The 20,193-nt window shown below is 32.8% G+C and overlaps 1 protein-coding gene and 1 pseudogene across 1 annotated transcript; both read left to right on the top strand.

Moving 5' to 3' along the window:
• The first annotated feature begins 11,347 nt into the window (after positions 1-11,347).
• LOC143595472 (G-type lectin S-receptor-like serine/threonine-protein kinase At4g27290) lies at positions 11,348-14,398 on the top strand. The gene is made up of 6 exons (XM_077074469.1): positions 11,348-12,794; positions 12,835-12,971; positions 13,098-13,308; positions 13,539-13,776; positions 13,878-14,028; positions 14,099-14,398. Exons 1-6 carry the CDS (start codon positions 11,348-11,350, stop codon positions 14,396-14,398), a joined length of 2,484 nt encoding a protein of 827 aa, XP_076930584.1.
• A 2,028-nt stretch (positions 14,399-16,426) lies between these two features.
• LOC143595468 (G-type lectin S-receptor-like serine/threonine-protein kinase At4g27290) lies at positions 16,427-19,458 on the top strand (annotated as a pseudogene).
• The last annotated feature ends 735 nt before the right edge of the window (positions 19,459-20,193 follow it).

Below are 20,193 nucleotides of genomic sequence, written 5' to 3'. Positions count from 1 at the left end.
AAACATCAATTTATCTAAAAAAAACACTTTATAATTCGTATTTGATTCTTTATTGTCCGTTTTCCGGCCATCCGCCGTTCGCCGTCAATCTAAAACAATTACAGGTGATTGTTACATGGTTTTGATTTGTTTTTCATCGTCAATCAAAAACCCTAACTTAATTTTAACCTACATGGAACGAATTGATGATTTGGTAATCTAGGTTTTGTTAAAGAAGGAGATGAACTTGTGTTATAATTTATAAATTTCAGTTTCTATTCTTTTAGCAAATAAATACCGTAGCCTGGTTGTTAGTCCTGTTATGTGTTATCCACCATACCCGGGTTCGAACCCAGGTCATTGCATCCATTTTGATTCTATTTTTTTTACTTCATTTATTATATTTAATTAATCAAATAAATTATATAAAGCTATTAAAAATAATAATAAATTAAATTAAATTATTTTAAATTAAATTAAAATATATATAATTTATATTTATCACTTTCCAACTAAAAACCAACTTTTCATTTCCATCAAGTTCGTTTTAAACTCGTTTAACATTTGTATATTTATCGTTCGTTAAACTTTATAATCACCTTCGTTTTCAAAATAAAAAATACCGTTAACATCAAAACCCCGTAAATGTTATAATATTCAAACTTAGTATTAATCTTGTAATTAAGATAATATTAAAATATTAATAAATCGTTAACTCGTTAGTATAAATTCGTTCACTTTTAGTTGTTAAGCTTTAAATTATTTGTTTTAATTCTTTAACTTATATTTTGTCAACCTTAACCCATTAACTTTAAATTTTGGTAAATTTATATCCGTTTGATAGTTTATAATTCGCTAATCTTAATTCGTTAACTTAAAATTCATTCAATGACATAGTTTAATTTAAAATAATGTAAACCATTAAAATTTCCCGTAAGACCTAGAATAATATTAAAATAATCTATGCCTTAAATATATATATTCCCAACAAAATAAAGCAATAATTAACTTTATTAATCCCGTTAGTTAGTCTTTAAATGTTCATATTTATTTTTATAGTTCGAGAAGTTCAATCGTTTTGGAATCTTTAACGTACTTTCGGTTGCTTTGGTTTCGTTATCATGCTTTTGGTTTTCATTGCAATGTTTATCTTCAATTTCAACGTGAGTTCTCACACCCCATTTTTAACGCTTTTATTACTTTTGGGGGTAGCATATGTATCCTATTTACTCAGTGGTTTATCAAGTCATTTACAAAACTACAATTCGTTACATGGACTTGTGTGTTTACTTGCTACTTGCTTACTTGCGCTGATTTCAATTTCAAGTGGTAGCCTCATTAAGTATGATCATACCCCCTGCTCTCAAGACCATTTGTTTCGAGTGGAAAATGGCCTCATTTTCCGAATACGTTGGTTGTTACCAACTGGAAAGGACCTTACTTGCGCGATTATCCGAGTGCTTTGGTTGTTACCAATGAGAAAGGACTTTACTTGCTTGATCTTTCACAAGTTTCTTGGAATTGTATGATTTTTAGGTATTATATTAAACTGTGTGAATTCACCAACTTTTCATATAGTTGACATTATTTTATACATATTCTATAAGTACCGTAGTAGAAGATGACACACGGAGAAAATACTAGACTTAGGTTATTTAAACCAATTGACAAACTACTTTGTTGTATTTATTTTCCTTGTATTCTTGTTTAAACTTGTGTATTTGAAGTATTAATGAATTAATGATAATATTGTCGCTTAATAGTGTCACATGTGTTTTGAACAATCTGTACGTCACACTCGGGCGTTTCCGCTTAAGCCGGGGTGTTACAGTCAGCCAAGTTGAGCAGAAAAGAATAAACTAATAACATATGAGTTTTATTGCCTCTCGATTGTTTTTATATTTCTTTTGCATTCCTACTCTCTCATGTGTAATTGATACCTTAAATGTAAATCAATCTCTCTCTGGAGACCAGACTCTTTGTCTCCGGTGATGAAAATTTTGAGTTGGGTTTCTTTAGACTAGGTAAGCCTCTCAATTTTAAAAGGAGGAGGGGGGGAAGAAGAAGAACGTCCCACCTTTTAAAAAGTTTTGAGTAGACTGTCATTTTTGTCCTTATCGTTAGATAATTTTTCTATTTCCATCCAAAATTATTTTTTTTTTTGTCATTTTCGTCTTCGTGGTTTCGTTTATATTTTGCTTAGTTAATGTGAAATGCCCAAATACCCTCACTAATACCTTTTTTTAATAAATAAATATATAGGCAAATTGGATTTTAATAATATCACATTTTTGCAGTTGGCTGATAATAATCTCATTTCTGTAAATAGTTGTCACCGGTCCTACCTATCACACTAAGGTTTGCTATCCATAAGGAGGTTGCGATGCAGCTTGCTGCCTGTTTACCTGCCACTTTATTAATATAATCGTTTTGTATGACTTTATGTTATTAACATAAGTATATAACATTATATACCAAACATGATATAGAAAGAATTGTCTCATATATAAGGATAGACCAAGATTGGCAAAATCAAGGAACACCAAATGCAACAATTTGTCATTGTTTTAAGAATTCCTAGATTATTAAGTATATTGAAGACCAAACACTAGTTTTCAGTATTCAAGAACCTATAGTGTTTAAAGATAAGTATTTCATAACAAGCTATATTTGTAAACATTCTATAGGGAACATTTCATATGAAAGCCATTATTTTAGTGTATTTGGATTGAATTGCCGGCAAATATGAATAATAATTAACATTGAACAAGTCAGTATGTGTATAACATCTCGGATTTTTAGTATTTGAATTTGTTTATGTTTAGCCCAACTTGGAATGTAGTTCGGATCTTTTGAATTACTTAAATTTTGTATTTATCAGTATTAAGTTGGTTTAAACTATTTTATATTCTAATAACTTTCAAACTCGTCAAACAATGCTTACAAACTCTTAAAATCGCTTAAAATGGCTAAAAACGAATTTAAAAAAGTTCAGGGACTAAAAATGATAGTTTTGAAAAACCAGGGAATTTCTCGTGAGATATCGCGAGATGCGACCAAAATCTCGTCTGCATCACGCTTCTTGGGTTTTTCGACTCACTTAACCTGTTTTTTGATCCTCTAAATCTCATCCTAACTGATTTAAACGACATGCAAGCTACAAATAAATGTATCTAGACCTATTTTAACTCTCTAACTCGTTTTTTTGTTATCCAAGCCAAAATCTTTATGTTATTAGACTTGATTAACAATGTTTGAAAAAGCTATAGATATTAATTAAGATAACAAATAATGGGCATAAAATGGCCAGACTTGGTCTAACAGTATGCAAACGAATTCATGCGATTATTTGATTTTTTTTATTTCATATATTTATTATTATTTTTTTAGTTGTTATTCATTGTCTCCATAATATAGCCGGGCATTCATTTTCGTCTTTTGGCTAAATCATGCACATGTTAGTTTCCTTTGACTAAGTTCCAAATGAATATAGAGTTAAATGAAATCTACCTATACTAATAAAAATACTAATAAAAGAAAATAATCTGGACACATGGCACTCTGTCATCCTTTCTCAGCTCTCTTTTCCCGCTTATTCAATAAACGCGAAATTTTACAACTGCCAGATCCTATTGACCCATACCCGGATTGTGTTATCTCCTAAAAGTTCGTTTTTCATTGAAACCCTAGCCTTACATATCGAACATCAGTCTCTTGCCTCTGCCGCTCTGCATATTGATCATCAAGATCCAATTTCTGTCAAATGTGGTTTAAATAGGTATGGGTTGTTTTTTTCTTTGATTTTCTCTGCCTATTACTCCTCAATTTGATTTTATCTAATCGATTTTATCTCTATTACTTTTCAAGTCTGTCTCGCATCTCTCTCAAAAAATAACCCATCTGCAACTTCAATTCGACCAGGTATTCCATGTTATCTTGGGTATTGATGTTAGTAATTGAATTCGAATTGATTCATTTAGTTATTTATTTCAATGACAATCTGATCAGTTGTTCCATTGATTTTTGTTTTCGATTTTAAAATCTGAGCAGGCCTGAAGAAGATGGGATAATCAGAAAGAAGATGCGTTGTGATTTGACCAAAGCAATCAGGTAACGATTCGATTCCTAATGATTACTAATATTAATTGATCGACATCATCAAGTTTTTATATCGATTTATTGCAGTTTCACATCTCTATAATTTGCCCTGCTGATAGATTTGTAATTCAGCACTCCATCACTCATGGCCGATTTGATCTTCATCACATTCTTTAATCTTCGCTTAATCATAATTCATTTATTTATGATTTTAACATGGGTTGGGGACGCCGCCTTTCAGCTTGGATATTAGGTAAAATTTGATTTGTTGATTTCATTGATGCATGTTCATACTGATCGTGGAAAAGCATTATATTTGGTGAATTTACCAGATCGTGAATTTTTATTGCTGTAAACTTTTTGTATATTGGTGGTTCTCTGTTTCGATTGATGATGCTACTGCTCTCCTGTTCTCATGTATATCTCTTTAATCTTCATATCTAATATTCATCATGCGTTCACATACAGTAAATACTAAGGTGTGATTTTGACTTTTAGATAGGAAATATTGGTAAAAAAAGGCCAAAAATTTTGTATTACACCATTATTTTTTGAATGGTATAAAATACTAGAGCATTTCACATGATCTTATGTTTCTAAGCACCTTCTTATCTCCTCTAGTTAGGCTAGAAAGAGTAAATTTTCAAGATCTTATAAAATAAAATCATTTATGACAAAGACTAATTCATATGGTGTTATGTTATTTCTTAATTGAGATTAAGCTAGAGAGATCATGTTCAGGTTTTGATAAAACTTTCATTAATTTCAAACTCTAGACAAATTTATTAAAGAGATGAAAAAATATGCCTCCTTTGAAAGGAGCATTTTTACTAAAAAATTAGTCCTCTTTTGTTGTAACTGCAATCATCTTAATATTTTATTTCCTGTATTCCAATAGAGGTGTTTGGGATTCTTATATAATTTTTGGGTGGGAAATGCTGCAGGTGTCAATAGCGAGGGAGGGACTTCAGTGATGCAGATGCTTTAGGCTCTACAATGGCCTTAACTCCTATAGAAGATGAAGATGAAACCAGAAGGTTATAGGTCATTAGTACAATAATATTATCCTACCTTATGGTTTGGTTTGTCTAAATAGGGCTTGTGAAGTGCAGATGTTGGATCTTAAAATAGGTTTTGTATTCTATAGATTTATATTCAAAAATTTTGTTCTAATAGTGATAAACTTGGAAGCGAACTGTTTTTGTGGAAAAATAATGTGTCTATTGTGCAGTAAAACAACAAAGTTTTTGAGAGCAACATTCTAAGTTGCTTTCACGTGTACAATATTGTTAATTAATCTGTCTAATTAATGTGATATCTGCACTATTAATCACACTCCCTTTTGATATTTAAGGTCAAACAATTTGTTTTTAAACATTTAAATTTATGCTTAGCATGTAGATTTTCCAGTAAAGTTTTAACAGTTAATTACTTATTGTAAATTAACTTCAAAAATGATAGTGATAGCTTTGACATTTTAAAGTCAACCTTTCATGGTGGATATCATGTTTCTTATGTGTTGCAGCATCTCCTATAGTTTGATTCATAAGAATAGAATCAGACTAACTATGCCAGCATGTGGTTACCCGTCTTTTCATCTTAGTCATTGAAACTGGAACTTTGGAGCCACGGCGGAACGATGCAAGCATTGAGGATTGGTGGAGAGGAGCAATTTCGTGTTTATTGTTGTAATGTTTATTTTATATACTATATGACCAAATAACTTTTTATGTTCATGTTGATAATAATTGTAGGAGTAGGTTATTAAGACTCTTGTGTAACTTACTTTTAATTTATTTCTTTACTTGTTCAGTAGTCAAGACCACTTTTATTATTAATAGTTAGTGTTGGATGACCACTTTTGTTGTGAAGAGGGTGGCAATCAATTTCTTTTAGCCATATTTCTTTAAGCCATATAATTGTTTGTCGATATATTTGAGAATGTAAATAGATAACACCTTGCCAACTTATGATTTAACTGACTTGCCCTTTACTATTCTCATTATTTCATATTTCATGACTTATAATATATATATATATATATATATATATATAATCATTATTATTGAGTATATTTGTAATGCATTTTCTATATATTTATGTTCTTATCATTTACCTTTATTTATTTATTTTTGTTTTGTTTTAAATAATTCATTTTATAAATTAAAATATTGATAATTCCCGTGTATTACGCGGGATCTAAAACTAGTATTATAATAATTAACATGTATTGTTATCTACATATAATATTTCGGAAATTTTGAACAATTAATTGAACGAAACAGTTGGTGGGATATATAATAATACTAGATTTTATCCCCCGTATTACGGGGGCTGTTTTACATTATTCGTTTTTAATATTTATATATGTATATTTGGATTTTAATTTTATTTATTGTAAGAAACTTAATAATTAATATACTTGAGGTTTGATGATAAAATGGTTTCACAAATAAATGATATGTTATAATCCGGTTAAAAAGTTATCTGGGTTTGGTGATACCCATTACCCGTTTATTTTCTTTATTACAAAATTGTTTCTTAATTATAAATAATATATTTTTTTAAATAAAATACGATATTAATTTTTAGTATATTCCTATTTTATAAGATTTTCATATCAAATATTTGATTAGATTAATCTATAATATAATGAGATGTTATAACCCGTTTAAGAGCTATCTGGGTTTAGTGGGACATTTACCCCTGAATTCGGGTTAAATGCGAGAGAAGCCTTCATTTAGAAATTAAGCAATATGATAGCTTGAGAGAATGGTTGTTTTACATTTTTTGTTTTTGAATATTTATTTTTGGATTTTAATTTTCTTTATTGTAAGAAAGTTAATAATATACTTACAGTTTAATGATAAAAAGGTTTCATAAATAAATGATATGTTATAACCCGTTTAAAAGTTATCTGGATTTGGTAACCCATGACCAGCTTATGTTTTTTACTATAAAATTGTTTATTAATTATAAATAATATCTTTTTCTTTTTAAATTAAATATTAAATTTTAATATATCCCTGTTTTATAGGATTTTCATATCAAATAATTGGTAAGATTAATTTTTAATTTAATGAGATGTTATTACCCGTTTAAGAGCTATCTGGTTTTGGTAAGACCCATACCCATGAATTTAGGTTAAATCAATGAGAGTTCTCCATTTAAAAATTAAGCAATCTAATGGCTTCCATAAAAGGGGGAGCGACCACATCGCGATACGTAGGATTTTAGGGGTTTTGTTTAATAATAATAATAATAAATAATAATAATAATAATAATAATAATAATAATAATAATAATAATAATAATTTAGTAAAGTTACTTAAATTACTCTATTTTTTTTAACTAAGTAGAGGTTTTAATCTATAAATTATATAACTAATTATATTTTAGAAGGCTAAACGTGTTTGAGTATTTACTAAGGCGAGCATATCACAATATGTTATGTCCGTCGGGGGAAATCAAAGAATCCGCCAAAGTAGTTATGTTAATACATCTAATTCGAATTTTAATCAAACCATAGGTTATCGTACGACGTACGCACACTTAGATTTAACGAGTGTGCCTTGCTTGCTCAGTGACTATTAAGGTACGGTTTATGTTTTTGTTTGCTCTTAGTATTATATATTCCGTTACTTCGTAGTACAGATTCTGTTTTCGCTTATTCATAGTATTGACTCTATTCCGTTACTTTGTAGTACGAATTTTCGTTATGTGTCAGTTACATTTTTTTTATTTTTGTTGCATGCAATAGGTTTTATATATATAGGGAGAGGATCAAGAGAAAACTCATATTTAGAGAGAAAACTTAAAAACTCTTAAAAATTATTTTTAATTAAAAATAAAAAAATATATTTAAAATTCTGTTTTTGCCATTATTCTTATATTTTCTTACTATTTACTCGAAAAAATAAAAAAAATAAAAAAAAACCCGCTGTAATGCGCATACGTATTACTGTGCGATACCCTTGTATTACACATGTGTATTACTATGTATTTTTATGTAAAATAGTGTTTAATTGCATATATTCAATATTTGTGTATTGTATATGTATAATAGTGTTGTATTATATGCAAAAAAAATAATAATAAAATAAAAGTCGATGTAATGCACATGTGCGCTAATGTTGTATTACACATACGTATTAATGTGTATTCGATGTGCGTATTAGTCTTATATTGCATATATACAATAGTGTGTATCAAATATGTGCAATAGTGTTGTATTCTATGCAATACAACACTTTTGCATATATGCAATGCACACTATTACACATGTGCACTACACTAACGAGGCTACCGGCAAGGGTTTTTTTTTTTGAACCAATAACAACATATAAGAATAATGGAAAAAAAGAAACTTCAAAATAAATTTTAAAAAAAAGTTAAAAATAGTTTTTTAATAGTTTTTAGGAGTTTTTAAGTTTTCTCTTTAAGAGGAGTTTTCACTAGATCTCACCCCTATATATATATATAATGTATTCATTGTTGCATGTTCCTATTTGAATTTAGTTATATGACTTAGCTTCAGTACTCTGTTGCCCGAGCATTCCTGACTTGTCGTTGGGGCGTCAACAACATGGCACTTATCGTGACAGTGCGTAATCAAAGTTCACGGCGTTCCTGGGCTTGTGCTTGTGTAGCACTTTGGCCCCCAAGGCGTATAGATCGATCTTAGCTCCGACTCCTGACTCCTACTTCTGTTTGAGATGGAACAATGTGTGCACACCACCCACACCATCTCCTTAGCGCATGGACTAGCTAGCTGTGTACCCCCTCTGTTTAGGCTTTGGGTGCTTCTGTATTTACACGACCTATTTATTATTACATCACAGTCATGTAGTTTAGTAGTTATAAATATTTGGTTATATTTTCGACCCGCTTGATATGTGCTTTTGGATGTGTTTTGAGTGTACTTTGATTATGTTCCGATCGTGTATCTGGTTATAGTTCGGTCTTAAGCGCGAGTATATATTCGCAACAGTTTAGTTTCAGTTTCACGTCTGTATGCATTTTGCTTTACGTATGTCCGTCTTTGCACGTACTATTGTTCTTTCCGTTACTCGATCGGCAATTTTTGGCTAAGCCGTATTTTCTTGTTTGTGTTTGTCTTATTTGTTAACAAGTAATCCGGGAAATCATGGAAATCAGTGATGAGAGTAAAATGAAACTCAAGAACAAAGACTTTTATTTATTTTCGCATTTAATGAATTGGACATAGGAATTTCTTTCGGTTTGGTTTTAACTCGTTGGTTGCACTTAGATTATTTTTATTCCTTTTAAATGGACTGTGTTTAGTTTAGAATATCTGTAATAGTGACACTTCAGCTTGTTCCTGTTCCGGGTTAGGGTGTTAGATTCTAACATTTAAAGACCCCTTATTATTATATATATTAATTTGGAATGTCGGTTCATACTCAATGTTACTGTTTATTGCCTTTTTTGCTTTGTTTTGTTGTACATGATGCTATACTGATGGTTCTATGATTATTACATTCACTGGGTTCCACGTATCTCCCACCTTTTGCATTTGCTTCCACCTGTTGCTTTTTTCCTTTTTCTTTGTCAGGCCTCACATGCTTTTCTTCATATTTCATCCCTGCAATTCTCTCTCTTTTGTTTGAGAGAGGAGACCGCCGGCTATTTCTGGTTGGATGTCGTGGTGGCGGAAGTAACACGATGGTGTGGTACCACGTATGTGGCTTCCATTTCGACTGTTGCCGGGTTCTACTTTAGAAACCCCTAGCGACGGCGATGGTGGAAGTACACAACGGTATGACGTTTCTTACAAAGATGTAAGAGTGAGAGAGAAACGGAGTTGTTGCCCCGCCGTTGCCGACAGCGGCGGACGACGACTGTTGAAAAATTTCTCTTCACTGATATAATATTCACTTGCTTCATCTAATTGTATATTATGATGTAATGATTGTGGTCAGGTTTCAATTTGGAACCCTAGGCACCGCAGTGACGGATTCGTTTATCGCTTGAATTTCCTGTCTAGGCTGTGATGACGCTCCGTTATCTGGATGGCAACTTATGTTGCAACATAACGGAGCTCTGAGCCTCAAGTAATTCAATAATTCCATCGAGGTTTTGATATGTTTGGGTCGTTTTTTTCCTGTTTAGTACGTTGTTGTTAGTTTAGAGGAATGCGTTGCATTTGAGGTTCTCGGGTTTGAGTTTTTCGGGACTGCAGTTCAGGTTTCAGGGCTTTTTTGTTTGGTATTAAGTTGGATTCATTGAGGTTGCCACAAATATCTTATTGTTGATCGTATATTTTGATTATTAAAATTGTAGATAAATTGATCTCCAAAGGTTTAAAACACTGAATAGTTAAAAAGTGTTTGGGTTCAATTGGCTATGGCAAGTCTTACGTTTTAGTAAAGTTTATGACTGTTATTATGTTAGTTTTGATCTAATTGCTTTAATGTGTGTGACTTATGCTTTGAACATGGTACCCTTTTCGTATTATGAAAACTCTTAGGTTATCTAAGATAACTCGAATCGAGCCGTTGTTTTGTACCGTTTGATTTATTTTAATTCGTTTGGTGCTATGACGATGGTTTGAAACCAAACTTTGGATTACTTTTGTCACTTTCCAAGCTAGGATAATAAAAGCCAAGAAAATTCTATTAAATCTCGATCACCAAGATCCGAGCTTCACTTACGGTTTCACAACCCCCTGCAACGCGGGGGGTCGAAATACTAGTTTAGTTTAACTATCAATATTTTTTGTTGGATTAGGAACGAGCAGGGTGATATCAGTGATCTCACTTGTCAAAACAAAAGGTTAGCATCGAAGTGGAAAGTCAACAGAAATCAACCGTCATTGTCCCCAATCGGAATCCGGGTTGCCAAATTGGCGTAATAAATCAGGGACAGACTAGATATATCTTTATTTCGGTATGTAACGGTGGGTTGGTACGATGGAAATTCATAAAAATAGTTATATTTATAAAGTTTGAATATTTTGTAATTATTTTGGAAAGAATTGGTGATGAAGAAATTTCAAAAGCTGGAGAGGAAGAACAGGTCAAAGAAAGTAATTCACAGGTGGAAAGACGCTTTATTTAGCAATGACATGCTGACAAGTATTTGTGGCTGAAACTTATACTACTGTTTAGATTATTATTATTATTATTATCCTCCATACGTAACCATTGACTAAGGGAAGATTTTTCCAAGTCCTCGCTTTCACTTGTTCCAATTGCACATGATCATATTTGTGGAGATCAGCCAAGTTGAGTATGATAAACTAATAAGCATGATTTTAGTAGCTTTCCATTTGTTTTTCGGTTTCTTTTTAATTCCTGTCCGGTCATCTGGACCTGATACTTTGGCTGTAAATCAATCTCTCTCGGGAGACCAGAAACTTGTCTCTCGTGATGGAAATTTTGAAATAGGTTTCTTTAAACCAGGTGAGTCTCCGAACTATTACATTGGAGTTTGGTACAATAAGACAAGAATTACTAGTGAAACTGTGGTCTGGGTAGCAAATAGAGATGCACCCATCTCTGACAAATTCTCTTCTGAATTGAAAATAATAGATGGCAACTTGGTACTCTTAGATGAGTCAAAAACTAAAATTTGGTCAACAAACATGAGCTCTGCTGCTACACCTGCATCAGTTGTTCTTCTTGATGGTGGTAATTTGATTTTACGATATGGATCAAATTCAAGCCTACCAGTTTGGCAAAGTTTTGATCATCCAACGCATACTTTCTTGCCTGGTGGTAAGTTGGGATACAACAAGCGTACAAATACAAATCAGGTGCTTACTTCTTGGAGAAATAACAATGATCCTGGGACGGGACTCTTCTCTTTAGAGCTCGACCCAAATGGAAGGCAGTATCTGATCAAGTGGAATACGTCCACAGTGTATTGGACGAGTGGATCTTGGAATGATCGAGATCAACTCTTTAGCTTGGTACCAGAAATGAGGTTGAATTATATATATAACTTCAGCTATGTAGAAAATGAAAATGAGAGATATTTCACCTATTCTTTATACAATCCTTCAATTATTTCAAGATTTATTATAGACGTCTCAGGGCAGATAAAACAGCTGTCGTGGTTGGAAATTACTGGGCAGTGGAATTTGTTTTGGTCTCAACCACGACGTCTATGTGAAGTTTATGGTGTGTGCGGGGCATTTGGTGTTTGCAATGAGCAGATGTTGCCATCCTGTAATTGCATAACTGATTTCGAGCCTAGAAAAATAAGTGATTGGAATCTGGGCAGTTTCTCTAGTGGATGTGTGAGAAAAAATGTGTTGAAGTGTAATGATAAGTCACAAAAACCCTTGTTTATCTTAAGTTACTTCAGAAATTACTCTGGTTCGGCATTTCCAGAAAGTGAAGAGCAATTAGATGAATCAGAATGCAGAATTTCTTGCTTGAATTACTGCTTTTGTGTTGCATATACTTTTATCTCCAATAGGTGTCAGCACTGGAAAAATGAAAATTTGAATAACGGTATCACATATCTTTACTCAAACGAAGGACATCTAGACAGGATCTACATCAAAGTTTCTTCATCTGATGATCGCAAAAACAATACCAAAGTGCTAGTTGCAGGGATCATTTCAGGATGTCTGGGTCTTGTGTTTCTTTGCAGCATTGGTTTTATATTCTATAGAAGGATGAAAAGTCAAGGTAAATGCCACAATTTTATACCTTTTAACTACATTTGTTCAGCATATATGATTCCCAGTGAGCAATTGCTATTAAAATCATATTCTTGATATTGTAGGCCGCGGGGTACTCAGTGAAGAAGATAGAAAAGGCCTTGATGTACCTTTCTTTGAGTTCAAAAGAATAGTATCTGCGACCGACAATTTCTCACTTGCAAATAAACTTGGACAAGGGGGTTTCGGCCCTGTTTACAAGGTAAAAAGCTCTAGACTTTATGAGTGTGTTGCTTATTACAAACTGGCACACACCCAAAACTATGTTACCTAACCCGCCCAACTTCCCTACATTGATGTGGTGCTTTACTAATTGCATATTGAGAAGGGAACTTTCCCTGGTGGAACAGAAATGGCAGTAAAGAGGTTGTCGAGTCAATCTAGACAAGGCTTGAAGGAATTCAAAAATGAGGTGTTATTAATTGCCAAACTCCAACATCGTAATCTTGTTAGGCTCTTGGGATATAGCATGAAGGATCATGAAATGATATTACTCTATGAATACATGCCTAATAAAAGCTTGGACCATTTCATATTTGGTTAGCCTCTCAATCTTTTACTAGCTTTAATTTGCAACTACTTTTATGTTTTTTTCTTTTTTTTGTTTCCTAATTTTTTTTAACATAAACAAAATTAATATTCTTAACAAATAAAATGATCCAATTGCGATAGAGAAGCAGGTAAACCGGCAACAAGCTGCGCCGTTACCCCCTTTTGTGTTTCCTTTTATGTTAATAATTTGAAATCTGGCATTATGAGGCTTTTGTAGATAGGAAGATTTGTATGCGTCTTGATTGGGCGTCATGCTTTGATATTACTATTGGAATTGCTAGAGGGATTTTATATCTTCACCAAGATTCACGGTTGAGGATTATTCACAGAGATTTGAAAGCAAGCAATGTATTATTAGACGAAGAAATGAATCCCAAGATCTCAGACTTTGGTTTGGCTAAGATAGTTAAAGGCCGAGATACACAAGCTAGCACCACTAGAGTGATTGGAACCTAGTAACTACATTCCACAACTATATATATTGTTCAAATCTAGTTTGGTTATTAGAAATTGTTTTAACATGAAGTGATGTTACTACTAATCAATATTCATGCAGTGGCTACATGGCTCCGGAATATGCACTAAATGGGTTCTTCTCTGTAAAATCAGATGTTTTTAGCTTTGGGGTAATCTTACTCGAGATTATTAGTGGAAAAAGAAACACAGGCTATTATCATAATCAACAAGCCTTTAGCCTTGTATCATATGTGAGTTCTTAAAGAATTTAGAAACCCAAATCTTTTTTCTAGCTTTTTATTTAATCTTTCTTTGTTTCAGGCTTGGGGCTTGTGGAAAGATAAAAAGCCATTAGATTTACTAGATCCAGCATTAGCTGAATCATGCAATTCGATTGAGGTGTTGCGATGTATGATTATCGGGCTACTGTGCGTACAAGAAGACCCTCAAGATCGGCCTACCATGACTGGCGTGCTTGGTATGTTGGGGATGGATATTGAAAGCCTCCCGGATCCTAAAGAACCAGCTTTTATTGCTAAAGCACGAGCTCGTAGTTCTCCATCACATATGACTGAATCTGAGATCAATCAGTTGACTATTACCGACGAAGAAGGACGATAGGATACAAAGGTAAGGTAGGTCATATTCCAAAATGCACGTTTATTTTCTGGATGAAATCTCCGTATATTATTCTTTCACCATGGCGTTTATGTCAACCTTGTTAAACCATTTATGTAGTACTACTAATAGCCTTCAATTACCAGTAAGTTATTCACTTATATGTTTGTAATGACCGTTGACTTAATATATATTACAAAAAGAAAGAATAATTATTTTAATTCAGTGGGAAGCTAGTTGGACGAAGTTGTAAGAATGAACTCTTGAGGGGCTTATTGTTATAAGTAATAAAAAGTAATATGATTTCGAAATGGGAAAATCTCATAAAGTGTTCCAATTAGGTCACTAATGCATATTTTTCTCAAATCGGGTCATTAAATCTTCAAATCAAGTCTCACCGAATTTTTTGTGCGTCAAGAAAGAAATGGAGGATAAGATGTGGGAGTCGGAATTTACAATATATGTAGTTAAATTTTTAAAAAATTAAAAAACATTAATTATATTAAAATTTAAAAATAAAAAATAAAATTCACGTCGCCAGTCAACGTCAACTTCAAAAAAAATATAAAAACATTTCCTATGTGAAACAAAAAAGAAAAGAGCTAAAGAAAACATGTTAAAACTTTTAATTTATCAAACATGAAAGTTGAGTGACTTAATTGGAACACTTTTTAAAGTTAAATGACCTAATTAAAACACTTTTTTTAAAGTTGATTACAATTTTTGAAATAATTAATAACATTCATATAGTTAAATGGCCTTTACCACAGTTACATTAATTGTGCAAAGTTGTTGCTAAGCATACCTTTTTTTTTTAACAGCAAGCACAAAAACCTACCCATCATTAATAATATTTACAGTAACTGATATGGGTGTTAGTGAGCGTACATCTCTTCCCCTTATTAAATAACATTTACGGTAATTGTATAAGGGTGATGCTAAAACACTTTTGTTTTTTGATTGCTATTTTTTATATTTTATAGAATTATTTTTTTTAATTACTAAAAACATCTTTTTTTCTTATTTAAAAATATAATTATTAAAAAATACGTTTTTTTTCTATAATTGTTTTATATATTTAGAGAGTGTTTTCTAATAGTTTTTATAGATAGCTTGCATTTTCTTAAAACTTTATTAATAAATTGTATTTACGTAATAAACTGTATAATTTTTATGAATTTACAATAAAATATCAAATATTATGTGGTAATTAATATTTTGACATAGAAACATTGTTTATATTTAAAAATGTAGGCTTAAATAAAAAAGGTTGTAGATGTGATAATTTGTATTTTAAACACATAAATAGTTTTTATTAAAAAAAAAGGGTGAAAGTATCAGATAGTAAAGCATCAATAAAAATCAGTTTAACCGGAAAAGAAAAGACACTGTCTATCCATCCAAAGTTTTATGTTAGTTTTGTTCCTTCCATCAATACGTCGATATCACACGCACAACAACAGTCAGTTGCCAAGTTGACCTTCACAATATTGATATCCTTCAGCTTAACTGTCAAGATCCCGGGATGAACTGTTTTGTATCGTCTACTCGTGACGAATGATGAAATTGATTTAATTCGCTGCATATTCTAAAATGGAGTTTAGAAAGAAAGCTAGGGGGAGGACAGAGCTGGACAGGTGGTCATACATGTATACTTCTATATTATGTGAAGAGATTGACCAAGCATTATTTATTGCAGATAATAATATTTTGTGATGGGGCCTTTACACTCTCCTGAAAATGACAATGGCAATTAAACGGTTGAAGTTTATTTAATTAGTGTATTTATTATGATTCTTTTATAAGAATTTTGACTGGGAAACTTCAAAAGCAGGAGAGGAGGGAAGAACAGTTCAAAGATGCCAATTTCAACCAATTTGCCTAATAGCGAAAGGACTAAAATTATATTATCATTATCCATTCGGGTGAGCGCCTTGCCCACATTAACGACTTGCTGATACCGGCCTTTGGACTCAAGGATACAAAATAAATAAAAATGATTATTGCTATGGATCGAGGGTGTGTAAACGAATGTTACATGCTTTGATTATTATATTCCGTATTGAGTGGCATTGTTCAAGTCAACTTTTTAAGTTTATCGATAGCCATGCTTATAATTTGTGGGAATCTGCCAATTTGAGCATCTGCAGAAGCAAAAGAATAATTCTGATAGTTTCACTTCTCTTTTTCTATTTCTTTATCATTCCTCCTCTCTCATATGGAGCTGATACTTTAGATGTAAATCAATCTATTTCCGGAAATCAGACACTTGTCTCGCTGGACGGAAATTTTGAAATGGGCTTCTTTAAACCAGGTAAGTCTCCCAACTATTACATAGGAATTTGGTACAAAAAGGTCAAAACAACAACCATAGTTTGGGTAGCAAATAGAGAAACACCAATCTCTGATAGTTTCTCTTCTAAGTTGATTATAATGGATGGTAACTTAGTGCTCTTGGATGAGTCAAACACCCAAATTTGGTCAACAAACATGAATTCTACTGCTACATCTGCAGCAGTAATTCTTCTTGATGGTAATTTAGTTTTAAGATATGGATCAAATGCAAGCCTACCAATCTGGCAAAGTTTTGATCATCCAACCCATACTCTCTTGCCTGGTATGAAGTTACTATGCAACAAGCGTACGAATACAAAGCAGGTTATTAGTTCATGGAAAACTGTAGAAAATCCTGCGGCGGGACTCTTTTCTTTAGAGATTGACCAAGACCGAAAGCAGTTTGTAATCATGTGGAATAGATCTGTACAGTATTGGACTAGTGGAAGTTGGGATGGTCAAATCTTTAGCTTAATACCTGAAATGAGGTTGAATCATATCTATAATTTCAGCCAAATTGATAATGAATATGAGAGTTATCTTACTTATTCTATATCCGATTCTTCAATTATTTCAAGATTAATTATAGACATCTCAGGGCAGATTCAGCAACTCTCATGGTTCGAGAGCAATGGGCAGTGGACTTTGTTTTGGTCTCAACCACAAGCTATTTGTGATGTTTATGGTGGGTGTGGTCCGTTTGGTGTTTGCAACTCACAGATGTTGCCGTCCTGTAATTGCTTGACTGGTTTCGAGCCTAGATCGATCACCAAGGGATTGGACTCTGGGCAGTTTCTCTGACGGGTGCGTGAGAAACATTGGATTGAATTGTAGCGCTAAGATAGAGAATCCTGTGTTCATCTTAAATTATTTCAAGGAAATCGCTCCTTCTGCATTTCCTGAAAGTGAAGGCCAGCAATTAGATGAATCAGAATGCAGAAGTTCTTGCTTGGATTACTGCATTTGTAATGCGTATACTTTTATCTCCAATATATGTTTTCATTGGAATAGTGAAAACTTGAATAACATATCACTTGAGCTTTTGTCAAATGTAACTCATCTAGACAAGATCTACATCAAAGTTTCTTCATCTGATCGCCACGTTAACAATCCCAAAGTGCTAATCGCAGGTAATCTTAAATTTGTTTTAATTTCTATTTTTATTTTTCTTGTCCTTAAAATCTGTATTAAGAAACTTTCAACTCTTCATCCCAGGGATCATTTCGGGATGTTTGGGTCTTGCTTTTCTTTGCATCATTGGTGTTATATTCTACAGAAGGATGCAAAGTCGAGGTAAATGCCGCAATTTTATACCGTTATCATAATTTTCACAGCATGCACGATTATCATTGAACATTAGTTATTTATATCCTCCATATCTAGACCGAGGTGTGCTGAGTGAAGATAGAAAAGGTCTTGATGTACCTTTCTTTGAATTCAAAAGAATATTATATGCAACTGAGAATTTTTCCCTTGCAAATAAACTTGGACAGGGGGGATTCGGCCCTGTTTACAAGGTAACAATAACTCTTGAGGTTTGAGTTTAAACAAGTTGCGTCTAATGTGGTACTTTACTGATCGCATATGTTTTGAGAAGGGAACTTTTCCTGGAGGAGCAGAAATAGCAGTGAAGAGGCTGTCAAGTCAGTCTAAACAAGGTCTGAAGGAATTCAAAAACGAGGTATTATTAATTGCCAAACTTCAAAATCAGAATCTTATAAGGCTCTTGGGATACAGCATGAAGAATCATGAAATGATACTACTCTATGAATTCATGCCTAATAAAAGTTTGGACCACTTCATATTTGGTTAGCCTCTCCATCTTTTTCTTTCATTTGCAATTATTTTTATGTTAACAATCTCAAATCTGTTTTGATAATACTTTTGCAAGATAGGAAGCGTTGTATGCATCTTGACTGGGCGTTACGCTTTGATATTATTATGGGAATTGTTCGAGGACTTCTATATCTTCACCAAGATTCACGGTTGAAGATTATTCACAAAGATTTGAAAGCAAGCAATGTGTTATTAGATAGGGATATGAATCCCAAAATATCAGACTTTGGTTTGGCAAAGATTGTTAAAGGCAGAGATACAGAAGGTAGCCGCACCAGAATTGTTGGAACTTTGTACGTACATTTCACATGTTAAAATCTAGTTCTACTTTTTCACATTTAAAATCTTCTAAAAATGCTCCTAATGCAGCGTCTATATGGCACCAGAATATGCGCTAAATGGGTTCTTCTCAGTAAAGTCAGATGTTTTTAGCTTTGGAGTAGTTGTACTGGAGATTATTAGTGGTAAAAGAAACACGGGTTATTATCATAATAAAAAAGCCTTTAGCATTATAGCCTACGTGAGTGAGTTCCTAAAGATTACTGAAAACTAAATCTTTTGGTAGCTTTTCATTTAATCTTGATGCATTTCAGGCTTGGAGCTTGTGGAAAGACAAAAAGCCATTAGATTTACTAGATCCAGTATTAGCTGAATCATGCAATTCGATTGAAGTGTTGAGATGTATGATTATCGGGCTGTTATGCGTACAAGAAGACCCTCATGATCGGCCTACCATGACTGGCGTGCTTGGTATGTTGGGGATGGATATTGAAAGCCTCCTGGATCCTAAAGAACCAGCTTTTGTTTCTAAAAGGCGCGCTCATAGCTTGCCATCATATTTGAGTGAATCAGAGATTAATCAGTTGACTATTACTGATGTAGAAGGACGATAAAGAAAGGTTGGTCATGTTGCTTCTGCTGAGCAATAAAAATATATTTTGGATGACATCTGCATATATTCTTCTTAATTTCATAATTAGCTTCTAAATCTGAATATCTAACTGCAATCAGTTTGTCCCATGTCTCTAATTTAGCAGCCCATTTGTCCACAATTAAGTAACTAATTTGCATTGTGCAATATTCCTCTACTTTTTCTCCTTCAGAGAAAGAATGAAAATAAAATCATAACTAAGCTATCAATAAACCGGTCACCTAGCAAGATAAATCTCCTCAAGGATTTTGATGCATGTAAGTCTTCATTAAATTCCCAATCGTCCAAATCATCCATAGTGGCAAGAAAAATTGCAACATGGAGCTTCTTCTAATTTTCTTTTGAGCCTCCTTGGTTAGCACCACACTCAATCACCTTTCTAACGATTTGTAACAATGTCGAAATTGGAATTTTGAACCAAACACATACTTGCCACCAGAACAATCTCGCCAAAAAGCAATCCACCAAAACATGAGATACTGCTTCCCAACCGATATCACAATTTATACAACTAATGTAGTTTACTTTGAGTGAGACCCAATTGTTCCACAGGAACTTCCAACCGAGCTGGAATTTTATTCATTCTTTGCCAGAATTTTATTCATCTCATTTAACCATGAATTCCCCAAGCAAAACACCATTGAGCCAGTCCATTTATCTTCCTCATTAGAGATCTTGACTTGGTACAACAATGGCA

The sequence above is a fragment of the Bidens hawaiensis genome, unplaced genomic scaffold (genome assembly GCF_021521415.1).
Source record: "Bidens hawaiensis isolate Kalapana, Puna unplaced genomic scaffold, B.hawaiensis_p1.1 tig00045234_1, whole genome shotgun sequence".
NCBI lineage: Eukaryota > Viridiplantae > Streptophyta > Magnoliopsida > Asterales > Asteraceae > Bidens > Bidens hawaiensis.
The sequence above is the reverse complement of the archived record's forward strand: the minus strand, read 5'-3'. Positions and strand labels throughout refer to the sequence as shown.

Coding starts and splice junctions, on each gene's coding strand:
- LOC143595472 (XM_077074469.1), top strand. CDS start 11,348: ATGATTTTAGTAGCTTTCCATTTGTTTTTCGGTTTCTTTTTAATTCCT. Junction 12,972..13,097: donor GTTTCGGCCCTGTTTACAAG/GTAAAAAGCTCT, acceptor CATATTGAGAAG/GGAACTTTCCCTGGTGGAAC. Junction 13,309..13,538: donor CTTGGACCATTTCATATTTG/GTTAGCCTCTCA, acceptor AGGCTTTTGTAG/ATAGGAAGATTTGTATGCGT.